This window comes from Carassius gibelio, chromosome B5, assembly GCF_023724105.1.
Source record: "Carassius gibelio isolate Cgi1373 ecotype wild population from Czech Republic chromosome B5, carGib1.2-hapl.c, whole genome shotgun sequence".
Taxonomy (NCBI): Eukaryota; Metazoa; Chordata; class Actinopteri; order Cypriniformes; family Cyprinidae; genus Carassius; species Carassius gibelio.
Window position 1 is genome coordinate 41,423,020 of NC_068400.1, and position 27,052 is coordinate 41,450,071.

At 38.3% G+C, this 27,052-nt stretch overlaps 2 protein-coding genes across 16 annotated transcripts in view; both read right to left on the reverse strand.

Moving 5' to 3' along the window:
* Positions 1-27,052, reverse strand: part of LOC127958845 (autism susceptibility gene 2 protein homolog) — a 249,998-nt gene that overhangs the window by 63,891 nt on the left and 159,055 nt on the right. The gene's annotated exons all lie outside the window — the stretch shown is intronic.
* LOC127958849 (E3 SUMO-protein ligase ZBED1-like) lies at positions 5,297-8,197 on the reverse strand. The gene is made up of 3 exons (XM_052557876.1): positions 7,095-8,197; positions 6,255-6,859; positions 5,297-6,164 (listed from the first exon to the last, which is right to left on the reverse strand). The coding sequence occupies exons 1-3, from the start codon at positions 7,945-7,947 to the stop codon at positions 5,733-5,735; spliced, it is 1,890 nt and encodes a 629-aa protein (XP_052413836.1). The 5' UTR covers positions 7,948-8,197; the 3' UTR covers positions 5,297-5,732.

The following is a 27,052-nucleotide window of genomic DNA, read 5'->3' on the forward strand; positions in this document are numbered from 1 at the left end:
GTGTTGACTTGAAAAAGTCATGAGGAAAAATGAACACTTGTGTAACAAGCTGTCTACTCTTAGCATCTTGTAATAGGTGCAACTTTGCAGGCTGGTTGCAATAATATTCCCCAATTCAATCAGTGGTGAGCAGCAGTCATGCCAGGGATGTGAATCCCCTATTCAGGTTTCAATTTTTCATACAAACCATGCACAGATTGTCCCTCACATTCCCTTTGACGTTTGCCTAGAAGAATAGCTTCTTTATGCTTATTGCATTCAGAGGTAGTAGCAATAGCATGACGCTAATAACAATAAAGCAGCGGTTGACTCCAGCAGCCATGAAATTTGAGTCACTTTCTGTGCATTAACAGTAAAGTGGCAGATTAAATCACCCAGCGTATGATATACAGTCAACCGAGGCCATTACAGGAATGAAGCAGAGGGCGGATGCCTCTCATCAAGATGGTGGTGCATGAAAAAAATAAAAATCAAAAAAGGAAGGCAGTTGTAAACATGACAAATACTGATGGAGGCTTGCAGTAACAATGCTTTCAAGACACTTACGTGGAAGACTTGCTTGGCCAGTTCTGACTGGAGCATAGGCCAGATATGTATTCCGCAGATGATGCCTCATCAGCAAAACGCTTATTGCTTTCTGCAGAGATGATGCATTAGTTAAGTGATAGCCAAACCTCGAAATATTGCAATACTATTTGTCAAATCAGAGCGCAGTCAATATTGCACACCTAAGATGCATATGCTACTCTTGCAAGCTAAACAATCTTCTACTCTGCTGCTAAAGAATGCCTCCTTGCCGCTGTCTAAAGGGGTCCATGGGTCACCATAGTTGGCTGTATGTCACGTCATTTTCACTTTTTTCAAATGCAAGTCTCTTTTCTCAATGTCCATTAGACAAGGGAAAGAGTCTTTGACTTGGGTGATGAAGCCTATGAACAGTTAATGTAGACTAAACAAGAATCAAAGCTATCCTACAAGGAATAAAAGAGGATATCAAATGGGCAAAGAACAGTCAGTTTTCCAGCTTTCCACTCTTTCATATTATGATCACAGTGTCAGAAGTGGTGGTGCAGCCCTATTTTATTACAATGTCATTTTTCTCTACTTGGATTTTTCTCATTGGAAAAACATGCCTGTGGTAAAATCTCAGCAAAATCGCACTGCTTCTTGAACGTTTTGCAGCACTAAAGTGCTCAATAACATTTAGAAATAACATACAGTAGCCACACTAAACCCTAACTTAAACCTTACCAATAGTATTAACAAAAGCATGAAATAAAAACTAATTACTGAAGCAATCATACAATATTTGTTTGTTTCTACAAGTCTTTGAGATGTTTCATCGTGACTTGTGTTAACCCAAACGCTTCACATCGCAAATGCGATACTGTATCAGTTGAGCTACCAAGAAAGTTTACTATGTCGGAAATAAAATGTACTTATGGAGGTGGTTATTTGATGCAAATATTAAAATGTGTCACTTTCCAAATCATGCACTATGGTAAAAGTGTTTGGAGTTCATAACATAGTACTGTGCAAGAAACCAAGTGAAGTATTTTTAATAATTGATAATGTGCCACTGTAATTATATTTTGTGTGCATTAATTGAAGGAAATAAAAGTTGCTTGTGTTTTACTGTCATTTTGGCTGAAAACTGCATAGCATTTCATGCACTTGTATGTTTTTGGAGTCTGAGTGAAGGGTGTTATGGCTGTTATGCTTAATGTTTAGTGAACCTGGAATGTTCCTTTAGAAAAACAGTGCACTGCAAATTGTGCATGATACAACAACAGTTATACATGTTGCATCTTTTAAAGCATCATAGCCCTGTTAGTCTCTACAATCTCTCTCTCCACACAGAGCAACAATTAAAAAACAAAGCAAAGACAAAATAGATGCATTTTCTTAGAATTGAAGGGAATATCACTGGCACTAATCTTGAAAACAGAAGATTGTACAAAAGCATGGAATTCTGTTTTCCCCTGAACCTCAAATTCTCTGGTCTGTTAGGTCACATCAAAAGGTTTTTTAATGCATTTTAATGAACACACACTAATCTGGTATGCTTTTGTGCAGCTAATATGGATTAGCCTCTTTTTGCATGTTAGCATTGCCAGAAAAGCCTCTCTCAGTCAATCCCACAGCAATGTTTTTCTTCCTCTTCCATCTGGACACAAGCCTGACATGACTTTTACCGCACTTTTTTCTTGTGGGACCCACCCTTATAGACCCTAGACACTCATCTGAAAGAGGGAGGTGCCTTTGCCAACCTCCTCCTCAAATCCATAGGGATGGGGGGATGAGCAAGGAGACGGGAATATAAAGAGTACAGAGGGCAAGAGGGCCTTTTCTCTAATTAGTGTTACAGAGCCCTAGAGACAAGGGTTGAAACAGTCTACACTGAGTTCATGTTGGTCCTTTGTTTCTTTGTTCCATAATGTATTACCCAGAGCTCAGAATGCACAGACAAGCATGCCTGCCACTAGTGTTTTATTAATATACGCAGGTAATACACATGCAGACATATAACATCATGAATATAACCGCAAAAAGAAAAACACACTATAAAAACATCTGCCCACAAACCCATACATGTAAAGACATACACACAATACCTATAGGAAATTTCTACGCAAACTAGGTGTTGTGTGGCTTTCATGTATTGAACTGAGAATGCTTTTACAATTACAAACCAATTCGGAAATTTAAAACACGGAAACACGGAAGCACAGAAAGATTCATATGAATTCTGCTTCCTCTTATTCAAAGAAATTCAGAAGAAAAATACCAGACAGGCAAACAGACATGGATAGGTAGATAGATAGACAGACAGACAGACAGATGGACGGACGGGCAGACAGATAGATATATAGACAGATAGACAGATGGACGGACAGACAAACAGACAGACAGACAGACATACAGAGATGGATAGATAGACAGACAGACAGACAGACATACAGACAGACAGACAGACTGACAGACAGACAGACAGACAGACAGACTGACAGAGAGACAGAGATGGATAGATAGACAAACAGACAGACATACAGACAGACAGACAGACTGACAGACAGACAGACAGACTGACAGAGAGACAGAGATGGATAGACAGATGGATAGACAGACAGAGATGGATAGACAGACAGACGGACAGACGGACAGACAGACAGACAAAGATACAGACAGTCAGACAGACAGAGACGCATAGACAGATGGATAGATAGACACACAGATTTTAAATGTTGCAACATGGAAACATGGAATATCAAACAAGTATACCTCATACCATTCATACCAACTTAAATTACCTAATTCATTTTTCCACAGAATGAAATATTGAACAAAATGTAATTATTTTTTTTATTTCTTGCCACTCTGTATGACCCCATTCACTCACTGTCAGCAGCCTGGGGAGAGTCCCATAATGCCGAGCTGTCCGGCAAATACACTTTACAGGTTATTTTAACTCAATAACACACAAAAATCCACTAAGTGCAGCATGCTGGGAGGCATTAAGTCTGTCTGATATGCACTAAAAAAAAACAACAACAAAAAAAACCCCTATCTGACATCTGACTGTGCTCGAGGGGATTGCAAAACTTTATCGGTCATATTTGAAACCACAGCACTGATAAAATCAAAAGAAGAGTGACCTTGCAAAGAGCTTTTTTCCAATCATGTATGATGGCTTATGTGTTCAAACATTTGCATCGAAGCTACCCAAGAAAACGGACATGTGTTGTATCCCCATACAGATTAGGAGGGAAAAGAGATAATGCCCTCCAGGAATCGTCTGACTGTTTTCACAGTTGAAAATTCCTTAGATACATATTGTTCACCTTGGAAATGTCATGATGTTCCTAGATGGTCATGAGACATCTGCATGATCTGGCCCTCAGGAGCACCATGCATCATGATCAAAATGGAAAAACAAAACAAAAAATCAGTTCCATATATAAATGTAAGATAAAACTAAGCAGAGTTATGACCTGACCTTGACAGCAAATGATTTGCAGAAGGTGCAACCCGATTGGACAGACTAAATAATGAGCAGGTGATTTCTGCCGTAGAGAAACAACTTTTTTTAGGCTACTGTATTTTTTTTTTATTGCTGCATTTAAAATCCAATTTTAAAGTTTGAATGGACATATGTGCACAGTTCTTGGAGTAATTTGTTTTTTCATATATCCATTACAGTAGCTATGTAAAGTGTAGCTATTGAGGCCTTTGGTGAGCATACAAGATTTACTTAAACTAAGCTAATAGAGCCAAGACTGCAAGCTTTGCAGCATCTGTAAAACTCTAGAGGAAACCTAGCTTAGGTTTTCTCTTAGTGTTTACACAGTAATAAATCTCGAAGCTATCAGAATGCAAAAAAAAAAAAAAAAAAAATGGCAGAAGCAGAAGAAAATGCACCACAAGCAACCAAATCCTGGCTGATAGGAAACAGGAAAAGAAATATCTATTCCCTTGCAGCCTGATCATAAAGACAAACAAGCATCAGCCCTGCTGTTCTAAAAATAACCAGTGCTGAGTTTTATTTAACATCTTAAACCTTTAATTGGAGGCTAAGTTATTTCCTCCTCGAGGAAAATAGAAACAGCACAGCCTCTGTTCCATAGCTTTCCGAATCGAGTGAGTCTCTCTTTCACGGCGGGGCTCGGAGGAGCTCCCCATCTGTGATTCTAACCAATTGAGCTCAAGAGGGTGCCGACCCCATCCTGGCAGCCCTTGACTATGGCCTCTTAAACTGAGCAGGGAGGCTAATAGGCCTGGAAAGGCCCTGTCAACCTTTTCCCCTGGGGTCACATATGGAAATGACTAAGGCTATTTTTAAGTCACGGTAGGAATAAAGGAATAAATCTTGGCTAAACCTAATAAGAGAGGCACTCCTCTCCTTGAGGGTATGTCTGAAAATGTTATGGTGTCCATTTGGCCTTTTTTACCACATCCGCTCCCTCTTTCTCTGTCTGGAAGTCTGTAACATCCCACTAAACAGGAAGTAGAAAGGAGTCATGTAATTGCTTTTTGAACAGCTTCAAGTCTGGATCCCCTAGTGGTCTCATTTCTCATCTTTCAGCTCTTTCTCTCAAAACAGATGGCTATAATTTAGATTATAGCCTATTTCCATTTGAAATATACTGTTGAAATATTATCTCATACTGTATAATAAACCAATTATATATACATTGTTCATGCAAGGCACTGTTGCTTATTGTGAGTCACAAGTATTCATATGGACAACTGTACATTTATTTTACTTTATGGTATCTTATTTGAAAGCTAAGACTAGGGCTGTGCGATATTGAAGAAAAATGCGATATGCGATATCTTGCTAAATAATGCGATATTCGATATGCGATACGATATTTATTTTTTCTAAAATCAATTAAAATTGTATTAAGAGAAATTATATAACCAAAATTTCAAATTATTTAGGGGAAAGAAATCACTACAACTTTTGAAAGTGAACAACAGCAGTTTTTTTTTATGTTGCATTAACACAAATTACATTTTAACATTACATTTAAATGTTAAAATTACATTTTAAAAATGTAAACAAACAGAAAATAAAAATATCACTAATACTTTGCTCCACTATATAGTTAGGCCTACATCAACCTGAAAACATGAACATTCAAGTAAACAAAAACACTTGAGAAACAGTGGAGTTACTTCTTTGCTCTCTTTTTGTTTTGTTTTTGCCAAGTCAGATTTTAGCATTCATGCTAAAAATTTTTGGACAAGAAAACCAGCATGTCCACTTTGTTTGGTTTCAGGGATGCACGCTGACATGTAACTACATTGCCTGGTGTGCTGAAAAGTCTTTCAGATGGTGTGCTAGTGGCAGGCACACAAAGATATTTTTCCGCCAGCTTGCTTAAGTGGGGGAAATTTACCTTGTGAATTCCCCACCATGCCAAAGGGTCCTGCTCACTGTGGATTTTGGGGATCAGAATGTAGCTGTTAAATTCTGCTTCAATGGTTGCATGGTCAGAGGATTCAGAGGGAGATGTGACTGAGGTCTGTAAGAGACTTCCTAAAGACTTCTTCATCCTCTTTGTACTTGTGGCTGTGGCACTTTGACATGGCTCAGCCTCAGCACCTGACACAGCAGCACCCACTGATGATGATGATATGGCAACAGCAGGTTGTGCCTCCTAGAAAAAAAAGAAAAGGAAAATAATGATTAGTACCTCCATATTTTATTAATGAGCTCAAATCATTCTTGCTATATAAAATATTCTTACCTTCATTTCTGATTTTATCCTTAAACTAATTTCTTCCCGTTGTTCCTTAGGAATGTAGTCTTTTTTGAACCTTGGATCTAAAAAAGTGGCAATGTTCAAGAGAGTTTGGGTTGCAGGATCCTCATATTTTGCCTCCATGTAGCCCAGCACTTTGGTTTTAATTGAGCATGTCAGCTCTGTGTCTTCCTCGTCAGCAGCAAGGGTTTGTGTGTTCAGTAAACGAAGAACTGGAAGTAGATAGGAAATGCTCACGTATTCTTCCCCAGACAAAGCATCTGTAAAATCTTGAAGTGGCTTCAATGCCTTGTTTACGGACTCAAGGACCTCAATGTCCTGCCAAGATGGAACCAGATGTCTTGTACTCCGATTTTCAGAGAGAACTTGTGACAGAGCCCTCTGCTGTTCCAGGATCCTTTCCATCATTTGTTGCTTAGTGCCCCATCGTGTAGGGCACTCTGTGATCAGACCATGTTCTGGCAGGTTAAGCTCTCTCTGTGCTTTCTTTAGCGCTTCTTTCTTTTTCCAGCTATGGGAAAAATGTCCCACTTGCTTTTTGCACACTCCTAGAGCACGACTGATGCGTGTGTCACATTTGACTGCATTTTCTGGATAAATAGAAATAAAATAGTTTCAATCGTTTTAATTAAGTTCTGGTTTCATATTTTTTAAACATTAATTTGAATAAATCTTACATCTATAATTTAACGTATAATTCTTTATTAATTTAAATATCATCAACACTAAAATATCTGTGACAGTATACAATAAGATGTGTTTAATAAAGTTATTATATGTTAAGATAACTAATTAAATATTCTGATATAAAAAAGTAAGACTTACCAATAGCAAGGTGCAGTCTGTGCCCGAAGCACTGTAGTCGGGGCCAACCATTTATTTCCGCCGCTTTGATCATATTGGTTGCGTTGTCAGTGGTAAAACACACTAGACGCGCCTCATTCAAATTCCAGCCAGACAAAGCCTCTCGCAGTCCCAGCGCTATGTTTTCCCCACTGTGTTCACTGGGGAAATATGCTGTCTGTAAGCACAGACTTCTCATCTTAAAGGCTTTGTCAATAAAGTGAACCGTTAAACTAATGTACGGCTCTGTTGTCCTACTGGACCAGAGGTCCGTTGTACACGCAAAATGTTCGACATCTCTCAGTTCCAACATGACACGGTCGCGAGTATGCTCGTACATTTGGGGGATAGCAATGCGTGAAAAATAGGTTCGAGAGGGAATGTTGTACCGTTTGTCGATGGTATTCATCAGGTGCAAAAACCCTGGTTTCCCGACTGTGGCGATCGGAACCATATCCTTTGCCAGATAGCGTGTAATGGCCTCGGTTATCTCTCTATGACGGCGGGAACTTACAGGATATGGTGTTATGCTTTCGAAGCTTGATGATATGGATTGTTGCTTGGGTTGGTGAACGAGGGTTGATTCACCTGAGCTTGAAGATTTTTCTGCAGAGCATAGCTGATACAAATCGTTGTGCTTTGCTTTGAGGTGACTGAACAGATTTGAAGTGTTTCCCGTTTTCGTTGCTACACGAGATTTACATGTTTTACATATAACTTCAGTCTGCATGTGGTCATCTCTTTTAAATCCAAAAAACTGCCATATCTTTGAGGTGCTTCTTCGTTTTGGCACTAAATCGTCGGCAGCAGCTGCGGATGTCTCAGGCTGGCTCATTTTATCATATTAGTTTGCTATGAGCGCGTCACTCACTGCGTGCTGGCTTGTTGATGGTCAGACGTCAGAGCAGTGAGCACGCGGGCGCTATGCGCACGCACACACACAACTAACGTCCGCGTGTCAGATGATCTGTGTCGTAAAACTATAAATAGCTTTGTATTACTTTATCATCTATCGCAAATCATTACGATATGCATATCGCGATATGCGAATTTGCGATATTTCGATATTTTCGATATATCGCACAGCCCTAGCTAAGACTGCATTTACTTGCACAACAACAACAACAAAAAAAAAATATTATTACAACCATTTTCTACTTTAATTTAAGAAAGTAATTTATTCCCATGATGGCAAAGCTGAATTTTCAGCAGCCATTAATCCAGTTTTCAGTGTCACATGATGCAATCTATAGATAAATATACTGATTTTGTGATCAAGAACATTTCTTATTATGAATGTCGAAATTAGTTGTGCTGTGTAATATTTCTGAATATATGCTGAATATAAGTATTCATATAAGTATTCATTTATTTAAAAAATTACAAAATATAACTCTGACTGATGCCAAAAAGCTTTGAATGGTATTTCTTGTTGAATAATTTCACACCCAGTGTCTCTATAACTATAACACTCCCAATAACACACACAGCCACAAAGGCTGGGCAAAGTGTAAGCTTTCTAAATCCGAAGGCTGCATGTGTAAATCTAATCTCATTCACTAGGAGAGCGCAGTGGTCTAGTGGCTCAGTCAGAGCACTTTATGGCTCCATATGCTTTTTCACTTCCCATTTATTCAGTTGGAGCTGCAGTACTCTCCAGAGGAAGTCACAACCCTGCAGGCCCAGTCTCTACCTTTCATCTGATTTATACTATAACTCGGCCCAAACAAACACACATGATTTCCAAGGACAAGTATTGGATCATAGAGAGAGAGAGAGGCTGAGAAAGACAGAGAAAGAGAGAGAAACTGTACAAGTTCACGGAGGTAAATCAATAGAGGAGAGGACAGGAGAAGGTTAAGTCTAAACGAAACAGTAGTTTTGGACTGAATCAAGTAGCACAAGACTCGGAGCATGCTGACTCCTTAAAGCTGCAAAGTGTCAGCTTTATATGCTAAAAATATTTTCTTCCATCCCAGTTTAGTGTGAAGGGACAACAAAATGTCAGTCAATTGTAAAGTTCATATAAACCAAAACGTTACACGATGCAAAACTATAGATGTCGTCCACATGTTTTAACCTATGCTTACTCCTATTAATGGACAGAGGGATGGATGGATTGGTAGGTTGGTAGGCAGATAGGTAGGTAGGTAGATATCACCTCCTCTCACACTCTTACACACGAAAATACAAAGTAAAACACTCAAGTATCTCCACATAACCCTATCCTGACACATTGATGGATGTCCAGGATGCAGAACCTCTCCCAGTAAGACCATTAGTGGAGTGATGTCCAAAGCACCAGTGCGTGACCGGGCCAGCCAGCGGACTGCCTTTATAAATGAGTCTCTACTGAGAGCTCTGGCTGGACACCTCAGAGGAAGAGAAGAGGAATACTCGCTTTGGCTCTAGAAAATGCCAAACACATAGCAACGAGTGTGATGCATCAAATACATATTTTAAAAATGAATCGTTAACCTAGAGGCATTCAGTGCCAGTGCCTGCCATTAACAGAAAATCAAAAGTCAAGGATCTAGGTCAAGAATCTAACTATTGTATTACAATAGTGTGCTCAACCTCTGGCTTCTTGGTAGAATTTCCTTTCCACTAGTGACACCAAACGCAATTGGAAAAATAATTACTTTTTCCAAATGAGTTTCCCAAACATTTCCAGTCCGCCACATGTAGTCCCATCCCCAATTACTGAACCAGGTTTTTCAAACCTGAAATGTAGAGGTCCTCTTTATCTTCAGTTCTTCTCACACATTCTTTATTGTTTTCACACCTCCATTTGCTGTTGTTTCCAAGGAGTGCTGCAGGGATGACATATTTTTGAAGGCCAAGCCAGAAGTTAGCGTTACTTTGGTTTTACCTAGACATATTGGCTTAAAAAAAACCTATTGGCTCATTGCATACTATTAAAAATTTTAGAGTGAAATTACAGTATATTCCTGGTTAATAATTACTTTTACAATAATTTCACAGTGGGACTTCTCTTGTACCTAACTGTGCAGAAATAAACAGCATCTCTCTGTTTCTACAGTGCATATGTTCCCAGCATGCAATAAAGCATGAAGAGATAACATCTTTCTGAATTATTTTTCTATTATGCAGATATTCTTTCTCAAGTTAGGAAAAATTCTAACTTGTTTCTGGGTTTTAGAATTAGAACTCATTCTTGCTGCACTCTGGCATTTTCTTCTCCTACCTGTCAATAAAAGTAAGTCTCTCTTAAAGTGGTCATCAGATGCAAAATCACTTTTACATGTTGTTTGAACATAAATGTGTGTTGGCAGTGTTTGTACACATCCACCCAATAATGATAAAACTACACCCAGTGTGTTTTTTTAAATCCCCGTAAATAATATCCCCTTTCTCAGATCAAGCTGTTCTCAGCTTCTTGGCTGTGTGACGTCACACAGACCCAGGCTCCTCCCAGTCCACCATTGTTTCGATGCAGAATGTCTCCTAAGCGATTGAGGTGTTTTGTTGTTGGATGTAATAATGAACATAGCAGACGTCATTTACTCCTGAAATCTGAGCCGCTGAAGACCCAGAAGATTACCTTTGTTTTTGAAGATAATGCGGCCTCGATCTGCCCAAATATGTCTATGTTCACGCAAATCATTCATGATCCAGCTTCACCTACAAAAGGAGTGAGTATATGTTTTTTTTTTTTTTTTACGAATCTTTACAAATCACTTTTCCTAATAACATGCCATGAGAATGCCTCATCACCTCACAGAAGAGTGGGTGGGGTCAGCAGAGCTCATTAGCATTTGTTAGCATCATTAGCATCTGTTTTTCACGAGGTAAAAAGGGTGTTGTTTTACAAATAATTTTATAATAAAAAATTATTTAATAAATAAATAAAATATATTTAATAAAAAATATAATTCTGTAACATACTTTGGATAATTTTTAACCAAAGTATGTTACAGACTTTTCATTAAGATCCTAAAGAATCATATCAACTTGTGGAAAATGGGCATCCGATGACTCCTAAGAAATTCAATCTAAAAATCTGCACATTAAATACAGCCCTAAAATATATTTTAGCATTGAAAAGAAAGATACAAACCAAATAATATTTTCCTGTACCACGTGAGGCACAACCTAATATAAAAAACAGAGTACAGTGTGTTCTTTCCAAGGTAACAAAACCAAAGTCAAGATATATTTTGTTTTATTTACCTATTCTAGGTCTAACAAATGAATCAAATGACAGATTTATAGATGCTGCGATAAACTTGATCTAGTTTTTGCTATAAACAAAAAAATATTTTACATCATGCCAGCAGCTGCAAACTGACATTGAGCATAATTCTACCTTCCACGAGGTCATTGTTAGTCTTTATGCTTCTTAGGATCCAGATACTATGATTCTGGCCTGGATGTAGACGTGGGGTTTCCCTGCAGGGGTTGGAAGTGACGCGGTCTTTTGGAAAGCTCTGCTGGGGCGCTTTGACAAATGGACTGTCTGATGAGCGCTGCGTTCAGGGAGCAGGACCCTGTGCTCACGCCTCGTTTACCTGCCGCTACGCTCACTCGCTCATCCTGGTTCTTAGACACATGGACACACACACACTTTCTCTAGCAGCGACCCAGTTGTTGCCAAGATGTGAAAGTCAGGGAAGTCAGTGTGTACCACGATAGATCAAAATGTGGCGACAGCGACTTTGTCGCCCTGCATTGCAGTTTGGTTTTGGCCCTGTGTTACGTCCAGACTTTTGAATGGAACATTACATGACTGGCTTCAATATACAGTTAGGTCCATATATATATTTGGATACAGGCACAATTTGTTTTTTAAATTATTTTATCTGTTGACCAAAATCTGTTGTCTGTTGGCTCTCTTAAACTTATAGTGAAATCAGAAGAGCGAAAGCTGATTTGACAATTTAAAGTACGTAAAAAGCCAAATAAATATGAAAGGTGGCCTACATTTGCACCTCCCACCCGCCCGCAGCTCGTTATTTCACTGTCGAGATTTATACTGTTACATCTTTTCAATCCAATCACGGTCTCGTTTCGACGGGACTCCTCAACCGCACTGCCATGAACGTTGACAACTGCAACAGTCGTCTCGACAGATCCGTAGGTGTGTAAACAACCTCGGTGCGCATGTGTGTTTGGGACTGTGACAAATTCCCAAACATGTCTCTGGCGACTTCCCGCTGCTTTGGTGTCAGCCAAACACGTCAGACACAGACGCAGGGCCCCGTGGGACGGGCGCAGAACAAGATGTCGCCTGTCAAGCGGGGAACATTTGAAAATAAATAACATCAGTGATGATTTGGGTTTACTTGTCACCGACGAGCTGGTGTTTTTGAGGAGTGATGCCGCCGTGGATCCTCTGGGAGAAGCAATCGCTCTTTTCCAGACCGGCATCTCCAAACAGATGTGCCTGATTTCCATTGCAGATCTCGGCGCATTAATCCACATGAGGATTTCAATATTGGTCTTAACAAGCAGATGACAGCAAGCAAGGGGGTGATCATTCATAATTGGAGATTGGAGGAGAAAAACAAACAAACAAAAAAAACTAAGAAAAAAAAAAAAAAACACGATGCTACTGGATTAAGTAGCTCTGAATATAACAGGAATGCTAAATCTAGTTAAGAGCTTAGTTGATGCACAATGGCTTGTTTTTCACCAGGTCTGTTGATGGACCTCATGAATATTAATAAGCAATTCCCCAGGAAACAAAAGGTTTGTGATTTTGTATGCAAGCTTATTGAGAGCTAATTGTTCTTGGTTTACCAACAGTTAGAGCTTAAATTGTGGCACAGTAAAGAGGTTTTAGATAATGACTACTACAGTGGATTACCAATTAGAAAGCAGCTGGGGCAAAAAAAAAATAAAACAAGTGCCGAGCCTGCCGGGCAATATTTTTATACACAACCATTGCTAGGATGTTATCGTGTTTCTACAAGTCTTTTTCAACTCATAACATTTCTAGGTTTAAGAGCCAGAGACTGGAAGCAATATTATATATATAAAAAACTTACCATAATCCACAACCAAGGATGCAGTTTGTGTAAGAATGTTAAGTAGATCTTATTTTTGATGATGCATATTCCATTCATCTACACAATGTTAAATCAAATTTACCTGAGTAATATGGTATCACCACTTTATTTAAATGCATTCATTCGACAGACACTTTTAACTGAAGTGACAATGCACTGCAAGTAACGATCCAGTGCACAATTACACAATTAAAAAAATGCAATCAAATCCAAGACAAAATAAAATCCCGTCCTACTTCACTTCAATTCCCAGCAAACGCATGGACTGATAAGGTGCATAAATTAATGTTGCTTTTTGTTTAAAAGTGTCCACCAAATGTATACACCTAAATTCAGTTTTTTTATTGCACAGACTGGTACTCTTAAGACTAATTCACAAACATTATATAACTGTATACCTGTGTGTCTGGCAACGATTGCAGTATTTCAGAGTGCAGAGGTCTGCTTGTAACAATAGCAATCATCTCCAGGAGCTTAAGGAGAAGCAGCTGCTGAGAGCAGTCAATTAGAGGTTAGGAGCAGGAGAAATGCACAAGTAATTCACATGAATCTCCTCAGCTCCATCCAGAGAGTACATATCATAAAGCTCTTCTGGCAATGGGGTAAAGTCAACCTGCTCCAAGTATGCAGCAGAGATTTGACTTCTTCTGGGAGACTCCATAAGTCATCCACACAATGGCTGCTTCTTGGAAGTGGAAACACACCTTGTACATACAGTACAGGGAATAATAAAGCAGATGGAGAGATGACGTGGAGGAGCGCTGGCGTGTTTTAGTTCTGTGGTCAAGGCCGAGGCGTGGTTAAATGATTATCTGACTCTGCTTCCTGTCTCTGAATAGGATAGTGGGTTATTAATGGTCTCATGAAAGAATTCAAGAAAGATAAAAGGTTTAAGATAAAGGCTATCCTCTTTTTCATTAAATGTTAATCTCTTTAAACCATCAAAAGAAGAGCTCCACCAATATTTGTTTAACTCATACTACCAACACATGAACTTGGACACTAGGATATAACAATTTTATACTCCCTTAACCTAACAAAACATCCTTTAACCCTCTCAAATCTAAATCGTGATGCCATTGAAAAGTTGAAAAGATTTTCGATTGTTAAGATTTTTTATTGTTTTTAAAAAAATGTCTCTTATGCTTACCAAGAAAACAGAGAAAATAATAATATTGTGAAATATGTTGTAGTGGTAGTGTAGTGTTGTATGTCACATGATTCTTCATTAAATCGATGGATGGATGGATGGATAAATCGATAGATAGATAGATAGATACAAAGCTAAATAAGAAAGTCTGAATAAAGATCTTGTATCCCGAACTGTCTGTTCCTTCAGGGTTGAAGCAGAAGCGAAGGCTGTTGAGATCAAAGTGAAACATGGTTAAATGGGCCCTTAAAGCAAGGGCCAGGACAAAACGAGATCAGATCATTTTTGATTGGTCTCTCAGGTCTCAGGGTTTGAGCCTGGTTCAGAATAATGATTTTAGCTCCGGGTTAATGAAGCTCATTCACCGCTACCATTGTGACAGCTTACCACAGCCTTAATAAAATAATCATCCCCTTCACCTAATTAAACCAAAATAATCTCACCCACCCGCTGACCCTGACAACCCCCTAACCTCTTGTTTGGGGAATTTGGGAAATGGCGAGATCCTTCACACGTTCTTCTTTTCCTTCACTCTTAGATGAATGCAGTAATAATACGATTATCTGAAGCAGTCCTGCTGGCTATAAAACGCGGGATTTTAAAATGGCTCGATTCATTGAGCATCCCCAGCCACCTTCGCAAGCGTGCGGCTTGGGGAGTAATTGACTCTGGTTTGGTATCACATGCTCATTGCTAATTCGGAGGCCTGTCTTATCATATTACTAGTGAGAATAAGGGGCCTCCCAACATCCACCCCCTCTTTTTCCTTTAAGGTTACATTGCAACAAAATAGCTAAAGCAGTCATTATTAATGAAGGTACGGAAGAATTCATTTCTTATTTATGAGAAGCTAACCAACTGGCAAGGCTTCCGACGGCCCTATTAATGATCTTTAGTGAGCCTCGGGCGGATTCTGCTCTCCCAAATCCACAATTTTTTTTCTCCATCCCACTCTGTTCTTCCTTCGGTCCATCTCTGATCAACCCCCTCACCAGCACACGGAGGGAAGTGATAATTTATATGGAGGATTTAGACATAACGCTGAGGGTGGAGGGATGGAACTCAAGGGAAGGGAGCGTTGATCAGGCTCAGCACCGGTGGAGAGAGCCAGACAAATAACAAATGACAGGTCTGTGATTAAATCAAAGCTGCAGCCGTAAGTGTTGAAGTATCGGCCTGTCACTAGCAATCTAGAGCTGGTTACGCTGCTTTCCCCATCTCTACAGCCTTGTTCACTCTGTCTTTACCCATAATGCACCTCTATTGTGCATGCATCTCTGTCACACAGCAGTTAATTTGAAGGGAATCTTTTACGGTACTTCAAAAATACATATGTTAGTATATCTGAAGACAAACAACAAATCCTAACCCTTACATACCCCAATAAATAATGATGCCAAAACAAAAATGTAGTCTATTCTTCTGAGATGACATATAACTGCTAGTTATGTAATACATATCAGTAAAATGTAATTTCAAAGGAACAGAAAAATTTAAGAAACAAAAACTATTTGCCTATAAATATTACATATCAGAACTCCTAAGCATATGGTATTGCAATACCTTGGCAAATAACTAGAGTGATGCTAGGTTTTGTACAGGAAAGCACTACTCACAAAAAGTCAATAAAGAAAAGAAAATAATCTAGTTGTAGGAGTAGTATTGTACAGCTCTTAACATTTTCTTGATGCGATGTCTTTGTCCATTACCGAATACGCATTATTGCGATATGGCTAGTGCATTTGCAATGTCCATTATGAGATGTTTTACAATTACGTACATTAGCAAATAGAAAATAAATAAATAAATAAACATAACCTTCAAAAATCAAATGACAATTTTGCACATATTTCATAGAGTGCACATACTCCAGTACAGAGAACAGTAGAAATCGTAATCATATTGATGGGAAGTAGTAGCAATTTACAAAATGAAATGAAATGAAATCGTGTGCTTGCTGGGGGAAAACAGTGGCATCAGCCAAATATCTCAATATCCAACTTCTCATTTCATTGAAGGCCACAGAGTGAATTCAGAATAAGACATTTTCTTTATGCACACAGTCCAGGGTTTCTCATGCGACCATAATACCCTAAAGGCCCAGAGGCTTATATGTCCTCTACACTGACCCACCACAAGCTGGGACGGCCACACAACAGGGAGATTGTCTGTAGCTCCAGATATACATCAATACCAGTGGCTCACAGCCAGACTGAGCATATCTCAAAGAATCTGAGATGGCGCCCTGGGTAAACGGCATTGCGTTTGGTATAGCACACAATAAAGGCCATTATGTAAGCCCTTGCTCTGCTACTACACCAAATTCATTATAAAGTCTATTTTATTCAAATACTGTACCTTTACCTCTAATATAACCATACTGTAAGCCCTGCTTAAAAGCATTGTGTTTTTTCCTCCAGAAATGCTTAAAAAATAGGCACATTACAATTTTTATAATTGGGTTGTAGCAAGAACCTTGCAACATTAAAGTGAATTGGCCAATTACTCCCCAAAATGTTGTAGCACTGTTAAACATGTGTCAGGGATTGTAATTCCAGCCTACTTTATTTCAAAGTTAAAACGCTCTTGCGACAGAACATTATGCCACAGATAAAAGGTTAAAAGACTTTTACACCCTCTTAAGAGAGTGGCTAGAATTCCTAAATTCTAAACTAATGATAACCAAGGTCTTTCTATTCTTCTGTTCTTACAAAAAGTCTGAGAATTGAAAAGCTTAGAACATATTCTCCAGTATGGTTTTTCTTTAACTCTTTAAGTAGATAAACCCCCTAAAAATATATATAATATAGGAACCAAAGTAAACTGGTTTTAATTTATACATTACAGAATCAACTTGACTACATCAGGCTACTGCAAAAAAATCTAATTTTCTCATTTGGAGATCTAGATATGCACTGTATTACTTCCATCCTTTGTCTGAAATCTGTAATTGCATAGATCTCTGCTATATAATAGGTGAAAAGCTGTATTTGACAAAAGTAGTACTAAGATGACACGATGATTCTGAAGTGTGCATATGAATAACATGAATAACCATATTTAATTATTGACAGGAATAAAAATGAGGCTGTGAGAGATAAATCTACCCTGATTTAAGTCTATGTTGGGAAAACATTGTGTAATAAGTGATGGGAAATCTAGTCAATGTCAGATAAAGAGTTACCATTATTGTTGCAATTTCATTTGGTGCCGCTATTGACACAAATGAAGCATTCAGCTTTAAGGAAAGATGCTGGGGTTATGCATGCATCACAAACCAGTCACAAGCCAGTCCTGAAAAGCTGACACATACGAGACAGGGGCACAAACTTTAGACACAACAGCCTTTACAGTTTCAAAAGGGTCACCAGCGCACAATCCTCCTGCCTGCCAGACTCCATCAAAGCATTTTACAAGAAAGCGCTCTGTGTTCTTACTATTAACCCTGAGGCATGATGGGGGGTCACGCTTAACAAGGAGAGACACTGTTCCAGGAACATCTAATATTTACAGCCGGGGTAATAACCAGGCCGGTGGAGAGAAATAAAGAGGAGAATCTCGACTGTACAGACAGACAATGGATGCTTACGGTGGATGTGTGCAGCAAAGAGGAAGTGACCTTATGAAACAATCTGTCTGAATTGCAGTTGCACACCGTAATGTTATGGGTCCCTGAACTGGAAAAAAAGATTTAAAAGACATTTAAACCTGATGGACCAGAGAGAACACACTCAACGATGATTTTAAATGCAATAACATGGACTGTGCAGCTGTTATTACTTATGTGTCCTTTTCTACCCTTAACATTACATAAAAACTGCTCTAATAATAGATCACCACAACATAAAAAAAAAGATTTCTATGTGTAAGATATACTTACAAACAAGCACGAGCCATATTCTATTCTATTCTATTCTCTAACAAAAGAGTAACATGCATTATTTTGAAGTATTATAAATTACTAACATATGAGAACAATATGACATTTTTATTTTTTTTAGATGCAGCCTTGGTGAGCACAATCCCTCTGTTAAAGAAAAAGTAATATCAAAAGTCCTTTATAGAAATACTTTAATCTCGAGCCTATTATTTTTAGCTTGTTTTTGTTTAAAAATTGTGGTCCATTAAAATTACATATTACTTGTTGCTGCTGACATGATACAGTTCATAGCTGAATTCAAGCTCTCACAATCGGTCATGTTAATATGCTCGTTTCATTCCATCATGTATGTTTTCATCACGGGAGTCCTTTTTTTTTTTGCGACACATTTCACTGTGTCCTGTGGTGGAAAATTATTCTGCATTCATCTTTCCTGTTCCTCTTGAGGTTGTGGTGCTAATGCTTTCCCTGCTCTTCGCCTGCACTTCCTAAAAGTGCACAGATCCAACGAGTCATCAAGTACTGCATTAGTTCTGAGTGCACTCTGAGCTTCATCTCAGTTTCATTCACTCATTTTCTTTCCTAGCTCACTCGCTAACACACAAACCTGATAAATAACTCATGTTATAGCCCTCAAAAATCTCTCCAATTTCCCCATCTCCATTCATTTCACAGTTGCAGAGGCCTTCATGTGTCCTGGGCTTCAGACACTCTCTGCTTTGGGAACTAACGGTCCCCATTTGGGCTCCACATGAAGGTACAGTAATATGGAGGAGAAAACAGGAGGGAGGAAATTATTGGAGAATTCCAGTCCTGGTGGGCTTTAAACAAAAAAAAAAAAAAAAACTTCCACCATTCCCTCATTTCTAGCCTTAGTAGAAAAAAAAGGATGGTTAAAATAGAAAAAGTGCAAAATGAAAAGAAGGCATCAGTGCACGTCACTCTCAAATTATAACACATCCAATAACTCAATCCTTTCTCATTAGTCCATTAAGCTGTCGGCAGTAAACAGAACGAGGGGATGGATTTTGAAAAATGAAGAGACAAATTGTCAGCCATTATTGGATGTGCTGTCAGCCATAACAGCACTTATTGATGATGATCTGGCTGAGCTGGCTTAAGCGATATGAAAGAATAAACATCAATGTTCAGCAATAGTCAGGGATTACAATATTAAAGCAGATTTCCAATGAGACATAAACACACTACACTGACCCTAAAGGTGCACTAAAGTAATTAGTAGTCATTTCTGCCCTAAGGTCGTCTACGATTAGTAGTTGACTGATATATCACCAAGGCTGAACAATCGGCCGATATTTCGCATTTTTCAGATATCGGCAGATAAGTTTTTATGCTTTGCTGATGTGTTCAACGCAGGACTTTTATTTTGAAGGCACTGAGATTGGTAGTGCCTGAACACAGTGCTCTCCCCTCTTGTTTACTGTCGTCATTAACAGTTCTGTCTAATACGGATAGAAGTCTGTCTAATAATCAAACAGAACGGTTAAACAAAGGAATTCATGTATAAAAAAAGTTATTATAACGATTGCTTTTATATTATTAGTAAGTGTGCATATGATCACGTGTTCTCTGTATGACGGTCGGTCAATGAGAATCGAATGCTTCAAACTCTTAATTTTAAATTATGCTAAGATTTATGCATTTGCCCACTGTCATATTCATGCAATTTTTTCGCTGTGGAAAATTAGTGTTACCCTGGCATTACTTGAAAAATATTATTCCCAATGCACACAAACTTCCCAAACTACTGAGTGCCTTTTTAGTTACAGTGTTTACTTTCTTTTAAATTATATTTTTTATTAAATATTTATGGATTTGTGAAAAAAAAAACTGTGTCATCTAAAGTATGAATGTTTACACATGCATTTTTTAATCCATTGTCAAATGATTTCAAATTTCTTAAATATTAATAAAAACATGATAATAATTGTATTTGCTTCATTTCCAAGATATCGGCAGTCCAAAACAAAAAACAAAACAAAAAACAATATCGGTCGACCACTATTTACGATAACTGGAAAACGCATATGTACTCTATAATATAATATATATAATTAACAAGATAAATGCATTTTATCAACTAAACAAATTATCACAATAATACACATATCTGATTTTTATGTTATTTGCTACAGACTACAGACATTCAAGTTTATATTCTCTCATATTCTGTCTTGAGTTTAATATTCAATTAAATGATTGAATTAAAACAGCCGAAAGTAGTATGTTATATACCTCATTTTCAAAAATTTTCAAAGAGCTATTCATCTCTTATATGTAAAGCCTTTTTAAGTTGTAATTGGAAAACGTTGAATTAAAACTAAAGTATCCATAAAATGTCCTTTTTTCCTTTATGGAGACACATATGTGTCCTTGTTTTCAGACACTCAGGATAAAAACATGAATGCAGTCATTTCTACATTTTTTGGTGCCACACTGGACTCATTCAGCTTAAGCATTGACAAATAAAAACAAAGAGGACATTTACACCTAGTGAAAATGCATACGCTTTCTCTCTGCTTGAGCCATGTGTCTAATTTAGTCTCTGATCATTCCTGCCAGTACAGTATCTGATTAATCATCATAGCTCGTCGCTTCACTTTAAGAAGGGCTGGCAACTAATGGAATCACGCAGGAATTAATTTGTTGAGGAGCTAAACATTGCTGCTTGGCTCATCATAACAAGCCTGAAAAACAAGACGCTCCTCAACAAAACATCCCCTGCTCCATCCTGCTGCTCTTCTCCAAAACCAAGCCAACAACAGCTTTCATCCGAGACATTCAAAAAGCCCAAGTGAAAAGCCTAAGAAGAAGAAAAAAAATAGTTGGACACCAGGATTGAGGATTCAAGGCCTGTGGGAAGGAAAGAAGAGGTGGACAGGAGTGTGGGATGGGCTCAACAACCAGGGATCTCGTAGATTTAAAGGCACTGCTAAAAATTTATGGAAGCGTGTTTGGACAGAGGCCATAGTGAACAGCTTGGCCAGCTGAGCGTCAGTGCAGCGGGACGCCTAATAAGCCCCGCGCAATTTTTCACCCCATATTTTATCAATAAAAAAGCAGTTAAAAAACCCCACTGCAGACACAGCTCTGTGCCGTCCACCATCTGGAGCCGCCTTTCATTCTCTAATCCTGCCGTCATTAAAACGTTTCTTGGCAGTTTGTGGCTCATTCCCCGTGTGCAGATGTGGAGCGAATCTTCAGATGCTCTCCTGATCAAAGAGCTCTCACGTCTATACGCCAGACAGAGAAAACTTACCGCCTTCTGGCTACCGCAGGCCAAGCTGGAGTTACCGCAAACATTATTTATTAATTTACAAAGTTATTTATTCATCCCTGCACTCCCACATGAGCACAGGTCAGTGCAACTCTGCTTCTGTAGGCCATAACTGTGTTCTTTCATTACGTGTTCTGTGATTCAGTCACACCGTTCCAAAACCAGGGCCCCTGGATCCACATTTGGCAGAACTGCACTCATTTATATGTCACCCTTTGACAGTTAAGCCTTGAACTGCAGTTACACAATCCAGAATAAGTACTCGTAACTCGACAGAAAAGTGACTAAAATACACGCCAAGAATCAGTTTTACACAATAACAGCAATTCAGTCGACACATTTGTTTTTAAATCCTTTTCTTTTTCACAAAAATACAGTAAAATCATTAATACTGTAATTTATTATAACATTTATTTACTCCAGTCCTCAGTGTCACAGATATGGTTTTAACATGATCATTTGATGCTCAAGAATCATTTTAAATAAATATTTTCTGAAGGAAAAGTGTTTATTTTTGAAGAAAGAAGCAAAGTACTATTTAAAACATATTGGTAATACTGTGCTGAAAGACATTCACAACTTTTTTCCCCCCTCAGTTCAGAATTGCCACACTTCTGCCATAAGTCTAAATGTTAACCAAATATTGTTGTTTGTCAAAAGCCTTCCAGCATAAACCAGTAAAACAATGACAAGTCAGACTGAAGCCATCTGTTCAGATTTTAAGCTATTACTGTCACAAAATGTTTTTGTTTGAATGTTCTTTCCCGAAAATCAGTTTGCGCTATTCTAGCATGTTTCTCTCAACACCCTCAAAATGGGTTTTAAACAATTATACGATGCGAGTGCCTGGCCAACACTGCCAGTGTGTGCTCTTGAATTGATCTGGCTTTAACTAACTACAGTACTCAAGATAGTGATCATATTCTTTTAAACGTCTGCACATTTAAATCAAAAGTGTACTTAAGCAAATCTGTGTTCAGCAATGAGTTGACATTAAAATAACAATAATAGAAAATATTAATGCAAATAGCTGCTACACTCCAATCCACAAAAAAACCTTACTTTTAATTAACGATTATTAGTATGATTAATCAACGAATCGTAGATAATTTCACTGATTAATCTGAAATCCACTTTGATTATTCATCTTTTGCAATTAGTTAAGTATTAAGTTATACATATTCTAACAAATAAATAAAGGTAATCACTTCAGCTTTTGAAAATCATATGCAATTACAATTATTATACAATTAATTTATACAAATAAATGTATTTGGCACAAAATGAGATGATGGCATTCATTATTTAGTTAGCCGTGAAAAAGTCACTCAATGAAAACATTGTGCCTGACATCTCCTTTTGTATGGAAACAAAATAGAGGTAAGTGATGAGATTCATTATTTTTGGATAAACTATAAACTGCAAACCAAACTATCACTTTAATTAAATAATATTTATAAGAGAAAATCAGGTTGTAATTCTAACTGAAAGCGACACTGACTCTGGATTTTTCATGTTTAATACTGTAAAGTTACTTGATTTAAAGCTATTGCATAAAGTACTATATAAATACAAGTTACGTGACTTCACTGGAGTACCGAACTGCAGAGCTTGTGCAAACATCCACATCACTGTTATCAGATGTGTTTAAAACTTCAGATTTCACTTCACGGTCAGTTTTAATTGTGTTTATTTCGTTATTGAGAGGAAAGCGTGCAGCATCTACATTTTACATTTATTCATTTAGCAGATGCTTTTATCCAAAGCGACTTACAAATGAGGCCAGTGGAAGCAATCAAAAACAACAAAAAGAGTAATGACATATGTGCTATAACAAGTCTCAGTTAGGTTAACACAGTTCATGTAGCATGGGCTTTTAAATACTATAATAAATAAAAAGAAAACAAAATAATAGAGCAAGCTAGTGTTAGAGGTCTTTACACACACACAAACACACACACACACACACACACACATATAATTGCATAATAAATGAAAATAAAATAGAATACAAAAAGATTAGAAAGGTAGTAAGATTTTTTTTTAAGAATAGAATTAGAATAGTGAGTGTTAAAGTTAGAGAGTCAAATAAAGATGGAAGACATGTGTTTTAAGCCGATTCTTGAAGATGGCTAAGGACTCAGCTGCTCGGATTGAGTTGAGGAGGTCATTCCACCAGGAGGAACATTTCATTTAAAAGTCCGTAAAAGTGACTTTGTGCTTTTTTGGGATGGCACAATCAAGCGACGTTCCCTCGCAGAACGCAAGCTTCTAAAGGGCACATAAGTCTGAAGTAACAAATTTAGGTAAATGGGTGCAGAGCCAGTGGTGGTTAGCATATGTTTACATAATCATCCAAATGCCACTCAGCTTCAGGGGTCGGTTCTGCTGCCTTTGCTCTGAAGGGATGTCTTCTTCTCTTGAATTGCATCAGGAGACACAAATTACAGTCTTGTGCTACAGCGCCACACTGGTCAAACCACGTTATGGCAGTCTCTTACATTAAGGTCATATGAGATCAAACGAATAATAATAATAATAATAATAATTCTGCCCTAATATGTTGATAGCCTTATATGTTTCTATCCATCTGAGCTTTCTCTAGCATGTAAAAATGTCTATTTCACCCTACTAGAAAAACCAAAATATGACACAATACTGTTTACTACTATTTTTGTAGAGGGGAGTATTGCGACGACAGGGCATTTTTATGTCAGTAAGTACAAACTGACAGAACTCGCACTGGATTGCAATTTGGCATCATCACCTTATGGGGCATCAGGGTTGATGGTGGGCGTTGATGGAGCTCCCCTAAAGCTACTGACACACATCACACTCATTTGGCAGCCATCCCTCCATCCATGGACTTGCATATTCCGGCTGTCAAGGCCATGTGTTAGCTTTCCTACGATCCTCTGCCAGGCGTCTCCCAACGCCCCTCTACAGCAACACCACGGGTGCTCTGACTGTAGCAGGTTTGTGATAATGAAGTCAAATTAATTTAATCGAGGCCCCATCTAACCTATCTGTGCTGCCAGCAGGGAAGTGGGGTTAATGCCAGTCTGCTGCTGATTCCGCTCCAGAACAACCCTGTCAGAACACATAAGAGTTAGCGCTCGCTGCTAAGCACGCTAAAGTGCACACGCTAGCTAGCATATGAAAGTAAATTACACAAATGAAGTTGCAGTATGTTAGGGGTCCTCTGAAGTATAATAAAAGCACAGTGAGACACGGGCTGCCTTAAGTTATAAAACAGCCCAGACTATAACAATGCCATTAAAAGCTGCTAAAAAAGGAAAATCTGGCGAATGAGCGCTAGCAACTAGCATCATTAGGACTTGCCTCCCTTTACCCCCTGTGCCTCAAAAGCCTCTATAAGGTTTTATGCGGGCCTCCCTGACAGAATAATTATCTTTTCCTGTAATCTTTCAAGGCCTGCAACCTTTTCCCCTCAGTGGAACGGATCAAAGCAGGCTCTATTATTTTCATGAGGAACTCAATCGCTGTATCCAAACTATAATTGAAAGCAGTCGGGCTTGTGTGTTTTGGTCGTCTTTTTCGAACGTTTGCTCTCTAGAGTGTTTTACTTTTTCTGCATACTTCATCAACATACCTGTGCATTTTGGGTTGAAATTTAGCACAGTGGAGAGTGAGAATTGCACTGGAATCAATCTATCTATTGAAAAGACAAACACCCCTTGTCAAGACCACAAAACCCACAGGGTTCTGAACTGAATTTAAATATCTACGAAACTCTTTGATACTTTCCATCGAAAGGCTCATCTCTCATGTGGTGCATTACAATCAATGACATGGGCTAACAGTCGCAGTGAGCCCTTCTGCGAGTTGCCTCTGATTGCCTGTGTCATTTCTTGGATGAGAAGTGAAACCTCAGCTCATGTAAAACTTCTCCAGACAAGCCCTGGCTGGGACAAATCTTGGTTTCCAAGCTCCAGTTGGAATCACAAAGCACTGGCAACAAGCTGCGAGTAGTTAACGTCCGCCAATGTTTATTGAATAAGAGGCACTTAAGCATCATGTTTATGCACGATCTGTAATACTCCAGTCTGACACATGTGCACATACACATGCACCAAATGTTTTCTCAGCAGACAACATCTGCATCCAATATGGACTCGATTGTAATTTTATTACCGATGTGAAAAAATGTTTATAGGGTTTGGCTTGTTATTCACACACTGTTCCTAGCAAAAGCACTGGGTAGATTGCAATGACAATCGACCTTTAAAAGTAGACATTAAACATGCTCAGATTGCGGGAAACACCTGACTTTGATCCACAGTTTTGTTCAAAAAAGGAAAGCAGACACCTAGAATTACGACAGAAAACCACAGTTACAGAAACAAAGTATCCCAGAAACCATTGCTTATTATTCTGCCTGATGTTAGATTTGGGTTCATTTGGTTTGTTTGAGAGCAGCTTTCTGAATTTGAGAATGCAGCAACGAATTGCAGTCTGGTTCGATATTTGTTCTAGAAGGTTTCAGATGGACAGAATTGCACTAGCAATCACAGAGTGTACAAAATCACACTCATCCGCAGACTGTTCATAATTGCTGCTAACTAATCCTGTTTTCAGACAATACCTTGAACATTGTCCCAATCCAGCAATAATTCATGTCGTGATTATGTTTGGCCTCACTCAACTTCTCCTCAATGCCAGAATAAACAGACAAAATAAATAGCACTGTTTCACAAGTGTACGTCAAAGTGAATGTGTCCTTGCCAGCCATCTATGATGTATATTTGTGGAAACATCATTTAAATGGTGATGCTTTAATGAGTTTGGCGTCAAGCCGCACAGGACATAATACTCTTTCATAGTCAAGTCAAAAACGCGAACGCAGTTAAACATTCAGTAATTATACAATCACCTTCATGCCATTCCAAACCAGTATGCTGCTACTTTTTCCGTGGAACACACAAGGAGAAATTTGAAGAAAGTTAGCTCTTTTCCAAAAAAAAAAATTATACTGACCACATGTCAAACTCAAAACATTTCGAAAACCATAGTTAAAAAAACACAAAAGTTGGCCATATGGCTTGGTGTGTCGTCTGAAGTCATACAATACCAGTATACGAAGAACAGACTTCATCAAAAACCAATTACCTATGGCATCAGTGATGTCAAACCTATGGCAATGCACAAAAAGATGGCAAGACAAAAACAAAGAAGATTTGACAGTTTACAAATGTGAATATTAGATTTGAACAACAATTTAAATTTCAGCCTGTTCATGAATAGCTATCATATGGCTTGTAACACAGCTTGCTTTCATGGCATGGAAAAGAGCAGTATGAACATACTGTAAAACATCTCCATTGGTATTCTATGAAAGGATGAATGAGTTTGAAACGACATGACGTTGAATGACAGTCATTTTATTTTTTGGGTGAAATGCTCCTCTAAGCCTTAAATGTTCCCATTTGAATGGCTTTTCTTGAAAATCGTTAAAAATTTGCTAAAAGGCCTTCGGTCTCCATCCATTCCAATATAAACTTGAAGATGATTAACGTGAAAAAAAAGAGAGAAATCTTCAAATTCCACATTGGGTCAGAT